At 37.5% G+C, this 20,407-nt stretch overlaps 1 protein-coding gene across 1 annotated transcript in view; it reads left to right on the plus strand.

Moving 5' to 3' along the window:
* Positions 1 to 19: 19 nt before the first annotated feature.
* UBE2O (ubiquitin conjugating enzyme E2 O) overlaps positions 20 to 20,407 on the plus strand; it is an 85,770-nt gene continuing 65,382 nt past the window's right edge. Inside the window, exon 1 of the mRNA XM_003340267.4 lies at positions 20 to 472. Coding sequence (XP_003340315.1) covers positions 131 to 472 — 342 coding nt within the window. The 5' untranslated portion in view covers positions 20 to 130. The remainder of the gene's footprint in view (positions 473 to 20,407) is intronic.

The following is a 20,407-nucleotide window of genomic DNA, read 5'->3' on the forward strand; positions in this document are numbered from 1 at the left end:
GCCAAAACTACGCCCCCGTAAGCTTACTCCCGCCCTTTAGCTCCGCCCCCTCCCCCCGTGGCCTCCCCCTTCCCTCCAGCTTCCCTTAGTCCGGGCTGCCAGCGCCGCCTGAGACTCTTGCTGAGCAGTCATGGCGGATCCCGCAGCCCCCGCGCCCGTCGCTCCGGCCCCGGCGGGTGGGCCGCCAGTGTGCGGCCCTGGCCCTGGCCCAGCCGCCGCCGGTTCGCAGCGCCTTCTCTTCTCTCACGACCTGGTGTCTGGCCGTTACCGCGGCTCGGTGCGCTTCGGGCTAGTGCGCCTCATCCACGGCGAGGACTCGGACTCGGAAGGCGAGGAGGGCCGCGGCAGCTCTGGAGGCTCCGAGTCCGGCGGCCCCGGCAACGAGGAGAGCCGCGCCAGCCCCCTGCGCCGCGGCTACGTGCGCGTCCAGTGGTACCCAGAGGGCGTCAAACAGCACGTGAAGGAGACCAAGGTGAGTGAGGCCCCGGAGCAAGCGGCCGGAGAAGGAGGAGGGGGCAGAGGGACCGGAGAGGACGGGAGAGGAACCGGGGCCACAGGGCCCGCGTGGTGACCAAGCATCCAGGCGAGCCCCAGGGCGGAGGCGAGGAGGGGACGCTGTCCCAGCCCCGCGGTGGCGACGCCCCCACCGCTGCAGCCGGACTGGGGCAGGTGCAATGGGCTGGGCGCCTTGACTGGGTGCTAAGTCATTGCACCAAGGCTTAGGGAGAGCTCTGGCTGCAGAACTCCGGACCGGACTCTCTGGGAGATGGCCCTCAGGGCCTCCGAGCCTTATCGGGCCCTGGAACTGAGGCTCCGGTGGTGCACCTCGCTAGCTCGGGATGGGGGTAGGGAGATCGAACCTTATTCCCGGGGTGGTGTAACGCTGACCCCCCCTCCCCCTCCCCCATGGAGTGACACAGACTGCATTGTGCACGGTCCAGAAACCATCCAGAAAAGAAAGGCCCTGCCTTGTCAGTGTAGGCGTTTAGGAGGCTTTGCCGGCAAGTTCCATGGGAAAAATACCTGTTTTGCATGTTAAATATATGTATGTATTTCTTTATTGCAAAGGAATTTGGCGTGCTCTTATTTTAGCCTGAATACCTTGATATAGTTGCTAATGGGGAACTTCGTAAAAGCAAAGCAAATCGTTCGCAATCCTGAGTAAATGGTATGTGTAGTCCAGTATTCATATTAACCAAGGCTGGAAGAGAAACACTGAGAGCTGAAGGTGGGGGTGGGGGTGCTCGTTATAGGAATCGAAGGAATGATGACATTTCAAGGTTTGGAAGTGCATTTTAAAAGGCTAAAAATGGGAGTTATGTGGTGGTGGTAGTGGTGGGGAGTTGCTCGTTTGATTCGGTTAGGGACTTAAAAAGCGATTTTCTAGCTCTAGGGTTGTTAGCAAATATCACTATTCCATATGGCAGGCTGCATTGGGGGTAGGGGGGGGGAATGGATTGATAAATGCTGCAGCTTTGGAAAACAAAGGGTTGGGCAGCAGATAAACTAGGACCAAACATATTTTGTGAGTTTGTGTCTTTTTCCCTAAATGTGAATTGATATCAGTGACAAGCACACCCTTGTTTACAGTTTGTCCCGTGTTCTCTAGCCCCAACCCCGTTACACCCCCCCCCCCCTCCCATCTCTGCATGGATAAGGCCTGAAATGTTTCAACCATCTGGATCATTAATATTGGGAGGCCTGATTTTTAGGTACTGGGCACATTATAAGTTAGCCCTCTGCAAGACTGGATTTCTCACATGGGGAGACAAAAGGGACTGAGAAAAAGAGCATCTTGGCTCATTATGAAGGGGGTCTTTAGATGAAGATGTCATTCAGGGAGAGAGGCCCCATCACAGGAAGAAGCTGTAATCCATTTTCTAGTGGCAGAAGTGATTGCAGATTCCAGCTGGGTCTTCTACATAAATGCTGAGAGACATAAACATTTAACCTCTTCTTTTCCCTTAGCCCTCCTTACAAGATGAGCAATAGCTATTTCATTCTTACAATTCATTTGAATATTTAGTTGGGAAATGCTGATTTTTGCAGTAGCATGCTATGTTAATAGACACTCATTATTTATGTCCTCAGGAAGTGGATGTTTATTTTCTTAAATGCAAGAGGATTCTGGTCTCTCTGAGTTTTTAAAAAATGTATTTTTTTCCACCTTACCGAGATTCTCTTTTGGTATGTTTTAACTTAGATTTTGACTACTTACTGCTAGGTTCCAAAGCTTCTTGATCTTGAGACAATAAAGGAGCTGGTTCCTGATTTCTAGACTCAAACTGTCTTCTTGGCCTTGTCTGTATTGACCATTGCCATGTTTATAAGTTGTTTCTGTTTTGGCTTAAGGGGTTAACTTTGTTTACATTACTGATTTGGTCTGCTTTCTCTGTATCCCTCTCCTGCCCTCCAGTCCAGTGACTTATAATTTGAATTATCTACTAGTTTTGAAGTCATAGAAAATTTCCTTATGGTTCCTGCATGGACAAATTCTGACATATAATTCTGAATTAGTTAAAATGTGTTAGGCTAACTGATAAACTAAATGGTAAGTAGAAAAAAAAGTGTTGTTATTTTATTCTTTACTAGCCTGTTTAGTTTCTGTGTTTTACCCTTTAGTAAGGAATATCAAAAGAATGCTTAGAAAGTTGTGGATTGTGGCATGATGGATATGCAGAAAACAATTTATCATGGAGTCAGAAATAGTTTTGCTGAATCTATGATTTTTGAACCCAACAAATAGAGAGCCCATTAAAATTAATTTTATATTCAGCTTTAACAATAAAATATATATCTAAATAACTGAAAAATTTCTGTACATGGCTTACTATATACTTATTTTGAAGTACTTAATAAATGCTTTATTTATATTTCTTTTTTCACTTCTGATCTTTATGACTGTACAAATACATTTTACACATGTATAAGTAGCATATATCCAATATTTCCAGTTCTGGGTTTTTTCTTTATAGTTCTTCATATTGATCCTTTTTCATATTTATTTATAATTCTTATATTTGTCTTTCTTACTGTCAACATAATACCCCTTTGCATTAATATACACCACAGCTTATTTACCCATTTCCCAACCCATTGGGCATTAGGAGTTTTTTTTCCAGTTGTTTTTTATTTTATATAACAAAGCTGTAAATGAGTGGAAATATGGAGATCAGGGGAATTTAAAATAACCACAGGGTCATGCAGCATGTCAGTGGCTCTTTAACTTTTAAAATAGTCAAGCTTAATATTGGTTTCTTAAGTGCTTTAAAGTTACTAATGAATAAATTCACAAAAAAGGAGACAGACTGGCAGGTGCCCCTTTTGGCTCAAAACCAAAGTGGAAGTTTTACCAGCAGTCAGAAGCTTTCACTTGAAATTACTGAGCCCTTGGCCCAGTCCTAAAGACAGCCAGAGTAAAGTTTCCTTGGGCCTTAAGGAAGTAGGTTGTTCATTGTTCTGACTCTATATGTTCCATTTATGCCTTTCTTTCTCAGTCTTCTGACTGAATCCTGACTATGGTAGTCAATATAGAATTTATTTATTCTTAAATTTTTGTAACTGACCATATATCCTCATGAGATGGAATTTGTATATTCAATTTCAGTCAAGAAACATTCATTATAGCTTACTATGTGTGAGACATTGTACTTTCCTACATGGCCATATACTTATAATTTGGAGGGAACAAAATTTTCCTTTCAGAGGCTTCATGAGCTTGTCCTCTAAAAGGTATATGAAGATCCAATTTTACATTGTTTATTCTGACCAAAGAATATGTAAGTAGAGGCTTTACACATAACTCCTATCTGTACTTGCCCCTTTCTCATCAGGAACAAATATTTTTGGTTTAGATTCAGGCACCTGTTTTTATGACTTATTGTCAACAAAAATCAGATGTGTCTTAGAAGTAACTTTGAGAGTCACACTGTTTCTATGGGGCATCAACTCCTGTGTGTAGTGTTGAAACAGCCCTGGTGACAAATTCCACAGGGATTGGCATCTAGATTTATTTTAGGCTCCTAGCTGGACCAGTGTTTCCATAGCCATTTAAATGCAGCATCATAATAGCACATGAAATTTTGTTTCCTTTGCCCAGGTGCTGGTCCATTAGCGACTCTTCTGAGTGATGTAATAGAGGAAGGAGTTATGTAAGGTTAACCAAGATGCAGGACTAAGTGCATCTAATTGCATTATGTTCAGATATGATCACAATTTTTAAAAATAGTTTTTCTGTTCTACAGTTTTATCCTTTTCTTTTAGTTTCCCTTTCCTGCTCCTGGGATAGTACTTGTGATGTGACTTTCTTAGTCTTTCTCAAGAATAACTAACTTTTTACCAGATTAAAGGCTGTAAAGTAAATCTGACTAGAAGTCAAGACTCTTGACTCCTATTCCTGGCTGCTACTCAGTTTCCTCATTTGTAAAATAGAGATAACAATAGCATCTACCTCAGGGTTGTTTTGAGGATCAAATGAGATAATATATGTAAAGCACTTTGCAAGCCTTGAAAGCTTGATAAAAATGTCAGCTCTTATTGTTGTTACTGACTCTGGTGATCTTGGGAAAGTCATCACTTTTACTTCATTTCTCCCCACAGCAGAATAAAGGGAAGTATGCTGATTCTTGTTAATCAAAAAACAAAACAAAACCCTATTTAAATCAATATAGTTTAGATATCTGGAAGGCTGTCAAGTTAGTGGATAGGCTAGAAGCTTTGATGCTAGTAATGAATTTACACCATTATCCTACCCTCACTTCCTTCCAGAAAAAAAATTTAATGCAACATTCTGTTAGATAGAACATTTTTTGTTTACTGTGTGCTAGACACTATGCCAAATGTTTGAGAATACAAAAATAAAGAGCCAAGGTCGTCCACTGGGAACTTAAGTTCTAATGAGGAAAGACATTACATGGGGCAGGACTGGAAAGGTGAAGAAAGAAAGGGATAGATTTGAGGAAGAAAGGAATGGACTTGATGGGATATCGTGAACAGAGGGCCCAGAAATATATGAGAGAGCCACTATAAGATAAAGGCTTACTTAACAGAGCCAGAGACCCCAGAAATGGATTTGGATTCCAAGGTTCTGATACAGTTTTATGTCAAAGTATGCCTCCTCTGAAAACAAATTATGTAGAGGAGAGCCTGATTCAGTAGGATACAGAAATAATTAGCTGATCGAAGTGAGTTTTTCATACCTTGTTTCTATATTAAGATCTTTCATTAAGAATTCATGAACTCCAGTTTTCCATTGTGTTTAAGGAATTCACTAATCACTAATGTGAATTTAATGTGAATGCACATACACACATGACAAGAAATGAGAATGTGAAGTGTTACCTTAGTATTTTAAGATTAGTGTGAGTACATTGCTTATTCTGATCTGAGAATAAATTCCCAAGTAGACTCTACAGATCTTTCCCATCTGTATTTGAAGATTGATGAAACAGTGATAAAAACAACTGGCATTTATATAGCTCTATAAGGTTTTGTATCTCTATTTGATTTTTACATCTGTGTGAAGTCTAGGTGTTATGATTATTTTTATTTTACAAGTGAGAAAACAGGCTGAGATAATGTAAGTGATTTGCTCAAGAGCGCCCAATGAGTTAAAATCCTGTCTGAAGGAGAATTTGAACTCAGGTCTTTCTGTATAAGTGATCTTATTTGTCATCTACCTATCTCCCAAAGACTAAAAATAGCCTGTGAGACTGCTCCTAGAGAGCAGGAAGGAGTGTTTTGTTTTTGTTTTGCCTCTCTTTGTAGCCTCAGAACTTAGCACAGCGCCTGGCATGTAGGAGGTACTTAATAAATGCTGGTTGACTGACAAAACCCTGTGGTTGATGTTTATTGGTTCTTGAAGTAAATTATCATTGAGATACTTGAGTAGAATAGGAAGTAGTTACAGGTCAGGTGGGGTGAAGGAGACCTGGGAGAATTAGAACTGGACTCCAGGAATAGTCAGCAGGAAATCTAATGGTATAGAAGAATGTATCTATATTAATTTCTTCCCTTGGTTCCTTAGCTATTTTCAAACTAGTTATAAAGACGCATTCCATTCAGAAGAATTCAGAGAAACATGTGAAGATTTGAATGAATTGATGTAGCATGAAGATTATGACTAAGAGATCAGTATACATAGTGACCACAAGAAATAGAAGGAAAACAATTAACAGGTAGCCAAATTCAGATTGATTGCATTGACCAACTTTAATCCTGAAAACACTTTCCTCATCTCAGTAGAATTGGGGGACTAGATCAGGTGTATGGTAATGAATATGGTCTGTTTAACTTCCTTTTTGTTGTTATATAAGGCAGTTCCGTGGTGAGGAAAGTATATTGCAATGGACAGAAGAAAATACATTTATTAAATACCTGCTATATGTTAGGCACTGTGCCAAATGCTTTACAAATATTATCTCATTTGATCCTCTCAACAACTCTGGGAGTAGGTGCTATTATAATTTCCATTTTACCAGTGAGGAAACTGAGACAGGTAGAAGTTTTATAATTTGCCTGAAGTCACAGAGCTTGTAGGTGTCTGAAGTAGGATTTGAATTTGGGTCTTCTTCACTCCAGGCCCAGTGCTTTATCTATAGCTGCACCTAGCTGCTTAGAGTATAGGTTTGTTGTTGTTTAAAGAATAACAAAGGTACTAATTTGAAACCCTTTTAGGTATCTAAACTGTATTTGGTCGTCTAATTAGCAAGATGAAGATACTTTCCTTACACTGATATAGGGAGAAATAAGGCAGTAAAATGATGACTTTTTCCAAGATCACCTAGAATCGATAAAAGTGATAATAATAGCTGACATTTATATCATGCTTTAAGATTTGCAAAGTGCTTTCCATATATTTTTCAATTCAAGAACTTAAAATAGTGATGAAACCAGCCTTTTGGAGGCCCAGGTCATTCTTTCATTCCATTGCAGTTCCCATCCTAGACCTGTTTCTTCAGTACCTATTCCCTCAATCCTCCCAATTTTAACAAAAATATATTAAATATCTCTTAAACACCAGGTACTGTGTTATAGGCTCTGGAAATATGAAGACAAAAAATTAAATAGCTTCTGTGATCTTAGACTGCATTAATTGAAGTATAGGGCCGAAAACATTCACTGAGTCTAGTGATGTCTGGCAGTGACCCCTGCAAATTCAACTTTAGTGGTTTGGAATTTGTTTTTTTAGACCCTTAAGTGATCTAACTTTACTTTCAGCTCATACGGATTTGCTTGTACCTGCTGCTGTCATTTTCTTCCTTAAGAATACTGAATAATGAAAAATGTTTAAAAAAAGCATTCATTGGGGGGCAGCTAGGTGGCTCAGTGGATTGAGAGCCAGACCTAAAGACAGGAGGTCCTAGGTTCAAATTTGGTCTTAGACTATTTGTCTTATTTATCTTAGCTATTTGACCCTGGGCAAGTCACTTAACTTTTATTGCCTAGCCTTTACTGTTCTTCTGCCTTAGAACCAAAACACAGTATTGATTCTAAGATGGAAATTGTAAGGGGGGGGGGGAGAGGGAGAGGGAGAGGGAGAGAGAAGCGCAGTCATTCAAACGATCAGAATACATTTAATTTTCAATTTCCTTTCATTTAAGTTTTTGTTTGAATTATTTCCTCTGTTACAAATAAAAGATTTTTCTTTTCTCATTAAAAGTCTTTTTATCTTATCCTTAATTCTTTCCTTTCTTTTGTTTTTTCCTCTTCCATTATAAATTATCTCTTATCAGTTGTTTGCAATCATAAAAAATATTATTATAAATATTTTGGTATCTATAAAGCTATTCTTTCATTTTTACTTTCCTGAGTATTCTGCTTAGCAGTGAGATCAAAGAGTGGGCATTTATGGGATCCAGGCCTGGAGGCAAGAAGTCTTGGGTTCAAATGTGGCCTCATTAGCTGTGTGAACATGGGCAAGTCACTTACCCAATTGCCTACCCCTTACATCTCTTCTGCTTTGGAACCAATGCAGATTCACATTACTGCCAACAATGTATTAGTGTGCCTGCCTCTCTTTCCACAGCCCCTCCAGCCTTGACTACTTCTATCTTGCTATTTTTGCCAATGAGGGGAGGAGAGCATAAAGTGAAAATTCCAAGTTGTTTTGATTTGCATTTCTCTTATAGTTATTTGGAATAATTTATATGGTTGTTAATTAGTTGTAATCATTTTTCAGTTAAGATGGCAAAATGAGTGCTTGTTGAGAAGTCCATATTTACAGTCCCTAGCAAATATTTTTTAATAAGGTCCCAGAAAGACCAGTGATGAAGAAAATCAGACAAAAAAAACAAAAACAAAACATTAGTAAGCTCTACAATCTAGTTCAGAAGTGCACAAAAAGAACCTCATGGCAAGGAGAGGGGCTGCACCAAAGAAATCAGAACAAGCTCAGGAAAAGAGAAGCTGTGGATGTTTCTGCAAGCAGATCCAAAGTCAGCCAGTGTGAGCTTTAGTAATTAGGGACTCAAAGCCATATCCCTGCCCTGGCTTGTCAGAACAGAATTAAAGGCAGAACTAGCACACAGAGGTCACTATGCAAGACAAAGCATAGCCAGGTACTCAAAGTATTAGGAGCCACAGCAGATCCTGGCAGAAGGTGGGAGGAGTGGGGCATTTTGTACAGAAGGACTAAGAAGACAGTGTGATCTTCAACATTCCGCTGCAATCTTTCAGGACTAAAAGCAAGAGAAATAACCAATTACCAACTGATCATTTAAAGAAAAGTCTATGACAGGCTGAGACCAGAACCCTTAGTGGGCGACCAGGAAACTAAAATAGAAGTCATGGATTAAAACAGAAGGTGGAACCTAATTTAAATGACCTCATCCAGCAGCAGCTTCCAGACTACAGAGGAAACAGAACCGAACAAGACTTACTCAACCTATCCAAGAGTGCTAGAGAAGACTGGCCTTAGCAAAAAAAAAATCCCATTCCAAGAACTAAGACTGAAAATATTAGTAAATGTAAGAAAAGATCATACATGGTTAAGAAATACTATAGGCTAAAAGAAACTTGATATAAAGCCAGAAGAAGAAGGTAGTTCCACAACAATCACAAGCAGAAATTCAGAGAAAAATTGTGTTGTCACAGATCTACAAGCAATTAGAAGAAATAAAGGGGGAAAAATGAAATGAAAGTTCTGCAGGGTTAGCTTAGACTAGGAGGAGGAAAATCTTACCTGAGTAGTAGAGTCCTTGAAAAAGAGAATGAAATAAACAAAGCTTGGCGACTTTATGAAACAATAAGAAATATTAGAAGAAAGTCAAAAGATAGAAGAAAATAGAAGCCAATTTAAGGTAATTACTACCAAAAGCTACTAACTTAGAAATCAAGTCAAAGAGAGATAACTAAGGATCATCTTTGAAAAGAATGACCCCCACCTCTTAGATACCATATTTTAAGAAGATATAAAATTAATCAGCTCTATTATAAGCAGAAGGCAAAGTGGAAATGAAATTAACTCACCAATCACATCCTAAAACAAATTCCAAACACAGAAATTTCATAGCCAAATCTAAAGCTTTCAAGTCAAAGAAAAAAAAAGTAATACAAATATCCAGAAAGAAAAAGTACAGAGATAGTTACTTAAGATTTAACAATACTTTGATAAAGGAGAGAACATTTTGGCATACAATATACCAAAAGGCCAAAAGTAAAGGTTTATAAACAAAAATAAATTCCCATAACATGCAAAATGGAATATAATTTTAGAGGGGGAGAACTGGTCTTTAATGGAATAGAGGACTTTAAAGAATTCATAATGAAAAGACCAGGACTGAGTAGAAGCTTTGAATTACTTACACAGGAGCCCAGAGAAAGCTACAAAAGAAAATTCATTTAAGTAGTTGGAAGGGTCTAAAGTATGATGATAAAGTTCTTGCATTCTTATAGAGGGAGAGATCCTAATCTTTTCTACATAAAGACACTCACATAGAGCCTGGGTATGGATTTGTTGTTTTAGGAAATAAGAAAAAGGTATGGAAAAGGAAAACTTAGGAAGAAGAAGGAAGAACTTAACTCTTAAACTTAAATGGAGAATGGTATTAAAGATGTAGAGGAATGGGTAGAGGAAGTGAACATTTCTTTACCTCAGTTATCTGAACAATAAAACACAGTTGCACAAAAATAGCAAATAGAGAACACGTATGAAAAGACACTTCTTACTCCTTTGTGAAATGAATGGTCTTAGATTTGGGATACCTTGCAAAATGTCAGACTTTTTTGGCATTTAGTAAAATTTTTGTTCTTCCATTCTTTGTCCCTTATTATTAGGAATGGCCATCTGGGAATTGAGAAATACAGCAGGAAACATAGGTGACGCAAAACAAAAGGTCAATAAAAAAATATACTGGATTAAAAAAACCTGAAAAAATGAAAAACACCAAAAAAAGCCCCAGAAATCTTGAAAATCAAAGACAAGATACAATTACAAAGCAAAAATCACTAAAATCATATATAAAACTGGGAGATTCCTCCCAGAAAAGATTAATAGACAAAAATGTTTGATAATCTAATTTCCAAAATTAAAGGAAAACCAAAATGCCACTATACAGAATGATAAAGAATAATCCATAAATTAAGAGGAAATAAAGGATATTATTAGAAAATATTTTGCTTAATTATATGCCAGCAAAATCAATAATTGAAATGTATGAATATTTACCGAAATACAAAATAACCATATTTCCAGAATCAAAAATAGAAAATTTAAATTACTTGTTCTCAAAAAAAAAAAAAAGAAATTGAAGAAGCTATAAAAACAACTCCTAAAATCAAAATAACCAGGACCAGATGGATTTGCCAATGGATTCTGTTAAACTTTCAAAGAAAATTCAGTTCCATTATTAAATAGTTTGCAAAACTTGGGAAAGATGGTGTTCTACCATACTTCTATGAGACAAATAAAGGCATAATACCTAAGCCCAGGGGACACAAAACAGGAGGAAAAAGACCATAGACCTAATTAATGAGTATTGATAAAAATGAGAGTAAGATTAGCAAAGACACTTAAACTATTTTTAAAGAAGATTACATACTATGACCTGCCTAGATTTATAGTAGGAATGAAAATTTGGTTAGATATTGAGAAAATTACGAACATGATAGACTAGTCACTTGATTATAACAATAGATTCAGAAAAGGTCTTTGACAAAATACATTATCCCTTTATATGAAAACAATTTGCAAATATATAGGAATAAATGGACTATCCCATATTTAAAACCAAGAGCTAGCTTTCTATTTAATGGAAATACTAGTGGTATTTCCAGTAGAATTGAGAGTAAAGAAATGATGGCTTTTGTCACCATTATTATTTGATATAGTTGTAGGAATGCTAGTAGTAGTACTGCATCTCAAACTATATTGTAAAGTAATAATCTTAAAATCAACAAAAGGGCATGTTTTAGGCAAACTCAATAGATGCAAATTCAGGTATACATGATTGGCAATCAAGAAAAAAAGGCAGAAAATATATAAAATAAAAAATTTTAATTATGGACTAAATCCATGCCATTTTCCCAAGAAGCTTAAAGTTTCACAATAGTTCATCTAATCATGCTCATTCTCACTCTGAGAAGCATTAGTGTGAGTTACTATATTTTGTGCTAAACATTAGCTCCCATATCAGTCTTTGAAGTTTTTGCTGCTAAAAAGTCATGTCCGTGTCAGAGAAGTCCTTTTCTTTGTTTCATTAAAGCTATTTAGTTATCGATAATGGCCCCAAAGTACAAGAGTACTGATGCTGGTAGCTCTGATAAGCCTAAGAAATGTCATAAAAGTGCTATGGTGGGTATGTATAAGAAATACTTATTAAATAATAGGGTTCAATATTGTATGTGATTTTCAGCTTACACTAAAGGTCTTTGTTATATGTAAAACTAAGTCCTGCTGTATTTGATAATAGTTAAAAAATTTTAAAGTTGATCTCTGAAACAGATTTCCTATACAAGACCCAGAACTTAGCATAGTAGGATAGTGTTCAGTAAACCCTTGAAGGGTTTCCAACTACTGTGGTGAGTAATCAATCTGGCAGAAAGTAGGATTAGATCCACATTTTATACCATCAGCTCTAATTTGAGACATGACCTAGATATAAAAGATTTTATCATAAAGAAATTAGGAGAGCAGGAAATGTGAAAGAAACCTTTTCAAAACAATGAATAAGGGAAGAGCTCTTGAATAATCAAGGAAGGTTCTCTCCCTCCCTCCCAATATTTTCTTATTATCATTGTTAACCCAAGTATACCCTTCTGCTCCCAGGGATCCAATCCATTTGACAAAGAGTATTTTTAGAGAGGGGAGAAAATCAATACAACATTTAGAGACATTAAAAAAAAATTCAAAAAAAAATACCTGTAGACCTCCCACCTCCAAAAAGTATTAGGTTGGATGTATATTATCATAACACTCTTCATTTGAATTCTGCTGGATATTTATAATTTTGTTACATTTACTTTTGATTTTTTGGTGTGGTTCTTTCCAATTATCTTGTTGTAGTTACTGTGTAAATTGTTTTCTTGGCTTTGCTTACTTTACATCAGTTCATATAGATTTTTCTATGGTTCTCTGTATTCATCACACATTATTTCTAACTATGTAGTGTGTGTTTTAAAAATTTGTACCCTGGGGACTTCATTTCCCAGCATTCTTTATTCTTCCTGGGTTCTTCTTGTCTTGCATCCCTGTGTTGTACCCTTGTGTGGGTTTGTTTATAAATTTGCTGAAACCCATGCTGCCAGGGCTTTTGCTTTGGCTTGAGTGAGGCAGGTGTGGGTATCTGGCTCTGCTCACTGGGCTGAGGGAACCCCTTTCTCTCTTTGTTGTTATTAAGTCCTACAAATTTAAATTCTTGGGGTATTCATTTATTTTTTAGTCTTTTCAAATTCCATTACATTCATGTACCACACTTTATTCAGCCATTCCCCAATTGATGGGTGTCTACATTGTTTCCAATTCTTAGCTATCACAAAAAGTGCTGTTACAAATATTTTGGAGCACATGGGACCTTTGGCTTCCTTGGGATATAAAACCAGCCATGGAGTCTGGTTCAAAGGGTATGGGCATTTAAAATTATTGGCATAATTCCAAGCGGCTTTCTAAATGATTGTATCATTTCACAGTTCCACTATCAATATATGAGTGCCTGTCCTTGCATAAACCTTCTAACATTGACTGTTGTTGCCATATTTTTGTCATTTTTGTCAATTTGAAGGGTGTGGGACAATACCTCAGAGTTGTTTTTTATTTTCTATTATTAATAATTTTGGAGCATTCTTTCATGTAGTTGTGAATATTTTGCAGTTCTTTTTTGAGAACTGTTTATTTCTATCCCAAAACTTTTTATCTGTTTGTCCCCCCAAGCTATATCAAACTTTGTCTCCCATTACTTCCTCTCCTTTATCTCTCTTTCTGCTGAAGACCTTACCCCTTATTTTCGGTCACAGAAAATGAGAAAATTGAAAGCCCTCTTTCCCCTTTTTTCTCTCCCCAAGTATCTTAATATCATACTCTATTCTTTCTTTTCCCCTCTCTGACAAAGAGGTGGTTTTTCTTCTTGCCAAGGCCAACCTCTTTATATGTACCCTGATCTCATACCATCTCATCTCCAACAGATTGCAGTGTCAGTGACCTCTGAAACCTCTCCCTTTTCTACCAGAGCATTTTCTTCTTTCTTCAAACATGTTTAAGTCTCCTTAGCTTAAATAACTCTCACTAGACCCTATCACCTTTTAAGATAATCTCCTCCCTTTTTCATCAAAATTCCTTGAAAAAAACAGTCAATACCAGGGGTGCCTCCCTGAGGCCATTTATCCAGCCCCCACCGCAGCACTTCTGTAAGGAACTCCTCTTTCATTGGTGGTCAGTGAGAGGAGCACTGTATAAGGTGGCACTGCACCAAGGTGGTATCACTCCATACAGTACTACTTCTGGCGCCTTGTTCTGAGAGTAACTGAACTAGAATGAGGCGCTGTGCAAAGGATTATATTGCTCCACAATGGTAGACCTCAGCATGGTGAGGGGTGATCTGGAGGAGGGGATTCTGCACTGTGTATACTGCTGCCAAGTTTAGTGGTGGTGGTGATGGGCCTGTGCAAGGTGTGACAGGCCCATCACAGCCAGCGCTGCAGCCTCCACTATCCCAAACAGTCGTATACAGATTTGTTCACAGTTTTTTTTTTAATAGTCCAGCCCTCCAAAGGTCTGAGGGATAGTGAACTGGTTCCCTGTGTAAAAAGTTTGGGGACCCCTGCTCTATACAGACATTCCAGAAAAAAGCCCTATTTTAACTTTACTGTTCCGTACTGTTCTCTTTCTCTCTCTCTCTCCCCCCCCCCAATTCCTCAACTTGTGCTCCTCTGTCCCCCCTACAAAAGAAAAAACACTTAAAAACCCCTCCAAGCTAAAACAGAATTACAGATGGGTCACCCCAGCTGCTGGTGGATGTGGGGCTTGGCTGGAGGACCTACAGCTCCAAGGGAAGAGACCTTTGGTCACCTGTCTTTCATGTCTGTCTTTCATCCCTCTGCAGTTAGGTACAGCATATCTGCTCCCAGCCTACATGTCACCTGTCCTCTCTGTTCAGCCCCTCCAAATCTACTCATGCTTCTGCCTCTTCTAAATTCTTCCTCTAGGTTCTAGGCAGGGCTCCATGTGGCTGGCCCCAGTCACTTCTGTTCCTCCTCCTGCAATTCTTGCTTCTCTGTCCCAGGCCTCCACATATCCTTGAACCTTTGAGGAGGGCAGATTTGCATTTATGTAGAAGCCTGCCCGACAGTGCACTTAAGAAAAGCTAGAACTGACTGTACTCCCTTGGGCTGTTTGCTGGCCTCTCCTTAACCCTTTGCTGCCTGGCTTACTCTTTTCAAAGTTATCAATGATCTCTTAATTACCAAATGTGATTGTTTTTCCTCAGTCCTTAAGCTTTTTCTATCTTTCTACACCTTCTTGCTATATTTAATACTGTTTACCATCTTCCTCCTTTCTGAGTTTTTTGACACTACTCTATACTGGTTTTCCTTCAATCTGTGTGACTTTTCCTTTGATGACTTCTCCTTCACATCATACCCCCTATTGTAAGGTTCTATCCCCGGCCTCCTTCTCTTCCTCTAAAGATTCTCTGGGACTTTCTCAACTTTTATGAGTTTAATGATCACGTAGATGATCTCCCAGATCTACATGTCCAGGGGTCATATCATCAGTTGGGTATTGTACATTTCAGACTGTATGTATAACTCAGGCACTTCAAACTCAACATGTCAAAAAAATAAACTCTTGTCTTCTCTGCCAAACTTCCCTATTTCTGTTGAAGGTGTCACCATTTTTCTGGTCTCCCAGGTTTATAACCTTATATCATTGCTTTTGATTCCTCACTTTCTCTCAACCCACTTGAATCATTTGCTAAATCTTGCTGCTCCTACATTCATTACATCTCTTCAATACAACTCTTTCTCTTCACTTACAGCTACATCTTCATTTAGGCCATCATCAACTCTTGCCTCTACTGTTGCAAGTGTCTTCTTCCCTGAAGTTTCCTCCTCCCTTCAGTCTGCCTTTCTATGTGTGGTTGGCCACTAGTGCTGCCAGATCATTAAGCACAAATCTAGCTGCTGCTTCCAAGGTCCAATATAAATCCCCCTTTCTGTCTCTTAAATACCTTCAAGACATTGTCCCATCTGACTCTCCAGTTTTATAGCATTATATTATTTCCCTTCCTGCACTCTGAGATCCAACCAAATTGGTTCCCTCACTTTTCATCATATAGGACACTCCATCTCCTATCTCAGTGCCTTTGCCCTGGCAGTCCTCCATGCCTGAAATGTACCATCACCTCATAGAATTCTCTTCCTTAAAGATACAATTCAAGCAACAAATTCTACATGAAACTTTTTCTGATGTCCCCAGTTGCCCTCCCTCAATCTACATTTTATTAACTACTTTGTTTTTATTCTGTATTTTCTTATATATGTCCTTACTGCCTTCCCCTTTAGGGTGATTTGTTTGGTTTTGTCCATTTGTTGTATTTGTATCCCCAGTATCTAGCACAATGCCTGTTATATAGTAGGTGTATTAAGAAGTCCTTGTTGACTGGTTGTTTGATTGATCAAGGAAAATTTTGATTACCTAAAATTTTTTTAGCTAATAAAATCAGTTCAGTGAGAAGGATAACAGTTTACTGGTAAGAAGTCTTTGCAGGAAGTATATAAACAGTCATTTCTAAAAATAAGCAATACAGACTACCCACAACCATAGGGTAAAGTGTTCCAGATCACCAATAAAAAAGGAAATGGAAATAAAAAGAATAATTCTGAAGCACTATCTCATAACCCTCAGATTGCAAAAGCAGCAAAAATGAAAACAGAAAAAAAAATGACCATGTTTAGGATAGCTATGGTAGAACAATCATGCTAAAAGCACACTTAGTGCAACTGAATTGGCCATTCTGAAATGCAGTATGGAACTTTACCCATAAATATATTACACTGTGCATACCATTTGACCCAGTGATAGGGTCCCAGTTAGGTATATATCCCAGAAAGGAGCTATATATACAAAATTTATATTGTAGTGTTTTTTGTTGTAAAAAATAGGAAGCTGTTGGTGATTATCAATTAGAGAATGGCTAAACAAGTTATAGCATGAGAAATAATGAAAGTAATGGATTCAGAGAAGCTTGAGAGAATTTACACGAACTGATGAAAACTTGAGAGGACATGTATCAACAGAAATGAGGCAAGATGAATCAGAGCAATTTTTACAATGAGTAGAGCATTGTAAAAGGAACACAAGTCTGTAAAAGACTTAAGATCTCTGATTTGTGTGATTACCAGTCCTAACTCCGAAAGACTGACAATCTTGCTACTCACTTCTTGGCAGAGAGGTAATGTGCTGTAAAATGCAGAATGAGATACATGGTTTTAGACAGCCAGGGAATGTATTTGTTTTGTGTGACTATGCTTATTTGTCAAAAGGAAGGTCTTTTATTTGAAGGTGAGGAAAATTTGGAGGAATAATCCTAATAAAAAAACTGAGGTAGGGAAATCATTAAAGTAAACATTGAAAAAGCTGAGGAAGTTCAGATGGAAACACAGAGAAGCAGGGCAAAATTGGAAATACTTTGTCAAATTTGAAATATATCCTCCCAAAAAAAACTGTATATAGTGTAGACAAAACTTCATATGCTATCTTTTTCTATTCTTCATGTAGGGAAATAATCATTTGTTGATATTTGTCAAGTTCCTATTTTTAAGAAAGAAAAAATTTAAAATAAGCCACAATTTCTCTTTTGAGAACTGTTTCTTCATATCTTTGACATTAAGGAATGACTCTTAGTTCTAGTTATGTTATGTTAATTTCCTATATATCATAGATAACAGAACCTTATCAGAGATATTTATTGCAAAAAAATCTTTTTCATAATTGATGGTTAATCTGCTTATCCTAGTTGCATTTATTTTGTTCTTATAGTAATATACTTTGTCTTCTGTGATCTGTATCACATTTGGTTAAGAATTCAGGCCTAGAGGTAACTAGGTGCTCCTTCTTCATGCTTATGTTTTAGCTAAAGTGGCTTACTTTAGGTCCCTTGTATAAGACAATAAATTTCTTATCTCTAGAAATCAAGGGGATACCCATTCATTGGGGAATTGCTGAACAAGTTGTGATATATGATTGTGATGGAATACTGTTGTGCCATAATGATGAGTATGATGGTTTCAGAAAAAACTGATAAGACTTATATGAACTCAAGCAAAACAAGTAAGCAGAACAAGAAGAATACTGTACATAGTAAAAGCAGTATTGTAAGGATGATCAACTGAAAGATTTAGCTACTCTGTTCAAAACAATGAGTGATCCAGAACAGTTCCAGAGGCCCCAAGATGAAAAATGCTCTCTTCCAGAGAGAGAACTGAAAAACTCTGAATATAGATTGACACATGTTTTATTTTTGTTTTTTTCTTTTGCAACATGACTAACATAGAAATATGTTTTGCATAATTTCACATATAAAGTTGATATAAAAATGTTTGCCTTCTCATGATAAGGGAGGAGTAAGATGGAGGGAGAGAATTTGGAACTCAGAATTTAAAAAAATGATTGTTAAATTTTTTTATATGTGATTGGAAAATATTTAATGTCACAAAAATTTTAAAAATCATACATAACTAGAACTATAATTATTCCTTTTCTTTATTAGTTTATCATGACATTGAATTAGAAGAGAAAATAAAACCAGATCCTTTAATTAATTAATGAAACTTCTTTTTAACAGGGTTAGGTATCTGGAAGATTTTATCTTGAATGTTGTTTCTCTGCATTATGTTATATGCTTTTTACCTTTTATAAAGTATATGCTTTGTTTTTTTTTAAGAGCAGTCTTATTCCTGTGGTGTTGTATATGTCTGCAAGTCCCTGAAGAATTGAAATTTAGAATCACTTCACAAAAGTCCTTGGAGAGAGGCTCATCATTGGGAACAAGCAGGCTACAACATGTTAATAAAAGAAATTAAGAAGGATAATTGGAGTAAAAAGGATAGCATCAGATAAATGTTAGAGTCAAAGAAAAGTTGCACTAACCAGGAGATAAAAGTGAGATATTACTAATTGACACTTTAATTCCATGTTCTGTTAGTATCCTCATTATGACAAGAAATTAAGGAAGTCCTCCCTCCAAAAACACAAAACAAAATAAACAATGGGTAGACCAGAAAGCAGACAAGAGTTGAACAGGTACATAGCAATCTACAATCAGTGTTAGGGCCACAAAACCCTTTTAGAGGGAGTGTGTTGTGTCTGACTTTGAATGCAACAAGAATGAGGACAGTCTGGGGGGTGATCTTCAAGTAATATTTCTGAGGCAGCTTCAATGCAAGGGGAGCTGTGATTGGTTGATTAGTCAGAAGTTGCAGAAGAAGTAAGTCACACTCCGAAATGAATCTCTCTTTACAAAGGCCCCAGATGTGAGACTTTCATCTTTTTATGCTGAGAAGGCTTAAGATGGCAATACACCAGGGAGAGCTGGAATTGCCAGTCATAGTGAAAGATCCAGAAATGAATCAGTACTAGGGCCATATTCACTTGGTAGTTGTATCTAAGAGAATCAAGAAAACTTCTGCAATGTACCCCAAGCCCTGTGTTTCTCCTGTGCTCTATGCAGTGAATAACTGAGTTATTTTTTTCCCTTCCATATCATGTCGGGAGACAGAAGGCTTATGAAGTCTGCAAACCTCCTGAATTACTTTCTTTCTCCAGTATAGGAGCATTAGGGAAATATGCAGAGAGATTGGACTCTGCCAGAAGGATAGACAGTTTTCATCTTGGAGTGTGTCGATGCCACCTGGAAATTGAAGTTGTGTTTGATTTTATACTACTTGTGTCTGTGTTAGCTGTTTTACTTTAAACAGTTTTATATATATTATGAAATGACATTTAAATTGATCTATTAATTTGTTGAATTCAAGAGATGGAAAGTAGCCAATGGTTGGAGCCCTAACAGGACAATCTCCTATCATGAATTCATGTACTCAAATAACAGGAGGGTAGTACATAGGGAAATTGACACCAAAACCCTGTCATTATCCTAAGTTACATATAAACTGTCCACATCCCTTTCATGGCTCATATTCTTATATTTGCTAGAATGGAAAGGAATGTTAGAGCTCATGGCATCCAGCCTAATTTTGGTATGCCCACTTGTTCCAGTATATAAATAAACCTTCTGAGCTCTTCATCTCTCTCTTATTTCTACCCTCATCCCTAAAATAAAAAATTGAACTACCAACTATTATTAAATGAATCATTAATGTCTAACAAGTTAAAAATTAATAATCTTAATAAATGTTATTCCTTCCTGGAACTATCATTGACTATTGGTAGTCATATCCTCTCTAAGATTCATTTGGATGCTTCATGCATATTTGCTACTCTGAGCCATTAACTGAAGTTTTATTCATCAGAATTACAGTATCTGAACCTCTCCTATTTTTCTAACATTTCAGTCATTCTTCCAGGTGTCTGCAACATGCAGACAAAGGAAGGACAAGATGCTTACTGGAATTTTTTGCAATTTTGCATTTCACTGTAAAATTGAATCATGTTAATGGATGACATAGTATGACCTAATATCTACTACAAGGTTATTCATCTTTGTTCTGCCTTTTTACTACACTTTGCATTTAGTGTTTTGGCTTCCTCTAACACAGGTAGGCTAAATTAAGCAACTGTTCCAGTGTTCAAATTGTTCAGAATGCCATTAGACATTGGCATAAAATGTTCTAAAAAAGCAAATGTTATAATATTTACATATTGAAAACAGTTAAAGGATTTAGAATCTTAGATTTCATCTTGGAGATGGATTTTGGAATGCTTATTTTTTGCTTATATCTTGCAGTGTGTGGTGGTGGT

The sequence above is a fragment of the Monodelphis domestica genome, chromosome 2, assembly GCF_027887165.1.
Source record: "Monodelphis domestica isolate mMonDom1 chromosome 2, mMonDom1.pri, whole genome shotgun sequence".
In the NCBI taxonomy this organism is placed as follows: Eukaryota; Metazoa; Chordata; class Mammalia; order Didelphimorphia; family Didelphidae; genus Monodelphis; species Monodelphis domestica.